This window comes from Brassica oleracea, chromosome C5 (assembly GCF_000695525.1).
Source record: "Brassica oleracea var. oleracea cultivar TO1000 chromosome C5, BOL, whole genome shotgun sequence".
Classification (NCBI taxonomy): Eukaryota; Viridiplantae; Streptophyta; class Magnoliopsida; order Brassicales; family Brassicaceae; genus Brassica; species Brassica oleracea.
Window position 1 is genome coordinate 21,958,067 of NC_027752.1, and position 3,497 is coordinate 21,961,563.

Consider the following 3,497-nt stretch of genomic DNA (forward strand, 5'->3'; position numbering starts at 1 on the left):
TTAATGCTTGTTTTAGCCTTGCTAACTAGAACATGAACCTAGGAATTAGCATGAGTCAAGCATCCTTGACCATCCTGTCCTGAATCTAATCTGTCATGTTAGGACTGCTAGAGAGATGTTAGCCGCTGATCTAGGAGACTACTGAGCATTATCAACCTGCGCCTAGGGCTTAGCTAGAAGCATCGATCGATATTGTCTTCTGACAATCGATCGATATTGCGAAAGGTGTATCGATCGATATCCCTATAGGATCATCGATCGACACTTTCTTGTGATCAAAAGACGACAGTTGAGATCCAGGATCTAGTTAGTTAACCAGTGAAACATTGCCATCGCTGATCACTGTGATTAAGGAGTTGAGCTCTAATATATCATGCATTCAACTGTTAGGCATCTATAGGATTATAATGTCCAACACCTGAATAGAAACCCTGCATCTAATATCTTCCAATAAGTTACACCGCCAATAATCTCGTTAGTCGAGCAATAGACTTGCTCAATTAGGATTGCTATTTACTTTTAAACCATAAAACAACAAACACTTAGAATTAATAATTTGATTAGATTTAATAGGTTCCCTAGCTCCATGTGGATTCGATCCCTAAGTACTGCAACTGAACCTCTTATTTGAGAGAGTAATTCACTCCTTAGGGTAATTTGAGTGGTATCAGTCGTATCTCCCCCCTCCTCCCCTCCTATCCAAGCCACTACTCGGTGAGGTCCTGCTGCTATATCTAGCAATCTCTGAACCCGCCGTGAGCGCCGTCCTAGTCCGCGAGGAGGGAAACAAGCAGCAACCAATCTATTACGTAAGTAAGGCTCTCCTGGACGCGGAGACCCGCTATAGCCATCTAGAGAAGCTGGACTTAGCCTTATAGTCGCCGCTCGCAAGCTCCGACCCTACTTCCTGGCTCATCCAATCGTGGTTGTTACCTCCTTCCCTGTAAAGTTGGTCCTCCACAATGGGCTGTGGAACTAGGGGAGTACGACGTAATATTTTTACCTGCCACAGCTATAAAGTCACAGGTCCTAGCGGACTTCGTGGGTGAATTATCCCCTGCCTTACTCCCAGCTTTGGAGCAAGACGTACGCCTCCGAGGCAAAACTAAGAAAGAGGGAGAATGGATCCTGCACGTTGATGGGTCAAGCAACGTTAGAGGAGCTGGAGTAGGAATAATGCTTACCTCGCCGACGGGGAACACGGCCTCAAGGGCCGTGAGATGCAACTTCAAATTGACCAACAACGAAAGCGAGTTTGAGGCCCTAATCGCAGGTCTAACTCTCGCCCACCAAATGGGGGCAGAAAACATCCAGGTCTTTGGCGACTCCCAGCTGATAATCAATCTGGTACAAGGAGAATACCAAGCAAAAGACGACAGCATGATCCAATATCTGACAGTCGCCCAGCGACTGATCAAGAAGTTCAAGAGCTGCAAGCTTACTTAAATCCCCCGGGAACAAAACTCGCAAGCCGATGCCCTGGCTAATCTGGGGTCCGCCCTCGAAACGAATAGCCAGATGAGTATACCCTTGCTTGTACTTCAGTGGCCAGCCACCCAGGAGGAACCCCCGTCAGAGGAGGTCTCCGCTGTCGAAGAAGGCGAAACCTGGATGAACCCCGTAGTCCGGTACCTGGAGGCCGACATTCTCCCGGAAGATCGCAACGAGGCCAGGAAAATTAAGAAGCAAGCCGCGAGGTACTGTATCTCCCAAGAGAAGTTGTACCGGAGATCCTTCTCTGGCCCATACCTAAGGTGTGTCACACCTCGAGAAGCCGCTAGAATCCTTGTAGAACTACATGAAAGAGATTGTGGATCCAACTCTAGCGGAAGAACCCTGGTGCTTAGAGCCAGAAGGGCGAGTTCTTACTGGCCCACGATAGCCGCCGACGCCGAGAAGCAAGCCAAACACTACGACCAGTGTCAGAGGCACGCTCCAGTCTCCAAGCTTCCCCCGGAGAACCTCAAGTCCATAAGCTCACCATGGCCCTTAAGAAAGTGGGGCATGGACATAGTAGGGAAATTCTCTATGGCGCCGGGGCAGAAGGTCTTCCTTCTGATATTCACTGACTACTTCTCCAAATGAGTTGAAGCAGAAGCACTCAGCCGCATAACAGACCTCCAGATCCGCAAATTCTTGTGGACCTACGTAATCACTCGCTTCGAGGTCCCCCACGAAATCGTCAACGACAATGGACCCAGTTCACGAGCCACAACTTCAAGGAGTTCTGCAAGGACTGGGGCATAAAGATCACTTTCGCCACACCCCGACACCCCCAGTCTAATGGACAAGCCGAGTCTACAAGCAAAACCGTGGTCAACATGCTTAAAATGTGACTAGAGGGCTCTCACGGGAAGTGGGCGGAAGAGCTACACGGAGTCCTCTGGGCTTGCCGGACCACTCGCAAAACATCAACAGGGGAAACTACCTACTCGCTGGTCTACGGCTCTGAGGCCATTGTACCCACAGAGATGCACGTGAGAACAATGGTCTCCAGGTCAACCTCTCAGGAGGAGAACAATGAGCTGATGGCGCTAAGCCTCGACCTACTCGACGAAAAAGGAGAGGCCGCTCGGCTAAGAAACTTGCCCAACCAGCAAGACGTCGCCAGGACGTACAACAAGAAAGTCAGAACCAGGACCTTCCAGCAAGGGAATTGGGTTATATGACGAGCAGAAAAAACAACAGGGAAACTCACCCCCGGGTGGGAAGGACCCTATAAGGTCATCGAGGTGCGGAGAGAAGGCACCTACAGGCTGCAAGATAGCAAAGGTAAAATACAACCCAGCTGCTGGAACGCCCTGCACCTCAAAGCCTATCATTTTTAATACGGTCCCCGGACCATGATTTCTATAATACTATATATTATTTAAGCATTATGATTTCCTACTTCTATGTATGCTAAACGTCTCCGGACAAAGCTTTTAATAAAATAGTTCCGACTATAAAGGCAGAGGGGAAATCATTATACTTGAAGGGGCATATGAGCTGGATCAGGTCTCTAGAGAAGTGGCACGACCACAGTGGCACACCCACAAAAAATCAAAACGGGTATGAGACATAAAGCAGGAATGGTTATACGCAAGTCTGAGTATGCTGTCAAAACTACCTAAAACCCCTGTGCAGCCTAAGGCGCATCGGGGTCCCCAGAGTACCAGTGTGAAAAGTACATGTATTAAAACGCTACGGGCTACACAATACAGGGAACACATGGTATATATTCATTGCAAAAGTACTATGAAATACAGGGAGCAATCAAAATCCTGCTTCTCCAAACGTGGAAAGCAGCGAAGCCTGGCATTTGGATCATAACACCCACACCATCACCCTCTAAGCCTGTGACTTCCTGCAGAAGTAGAATACAACATAGGAACTCGATAGTGGCCAGCTTCCGAGCGGCAGAATGCGAAATCCAAACAGGTACCGGTAGTAGTCTTGCTGAGGAAGGCGGAGTACAGTCCCTGTTGGGGTCAAAATCGGTCACGACGGAATCAATG

At 48.7% G+C, this 3,497-nt stretch overlaps 1 protein-coding gene across 1 annotated transcript in view; it reads left to right on the top strand.

Moving 5' to 3' along the window:
• LOC106344785 overlaps nt 1-1,446 on the top strand; it is a 9,014-nt gene extending 7,568 nt beyond the window's left edge. The window contains exon 2 of the mRNA XM_013784094.1: nt 950-1,446. Within this exon, the coding sequence (XP_013639548.1) occupies nt 950-1,446 (497 nt within the window). The remainder of the gene's footprint in view (nt 1-949) is intronic.
• Nucleotides 1,447-3,497: the final 2,051 nt, after the last annotated feature.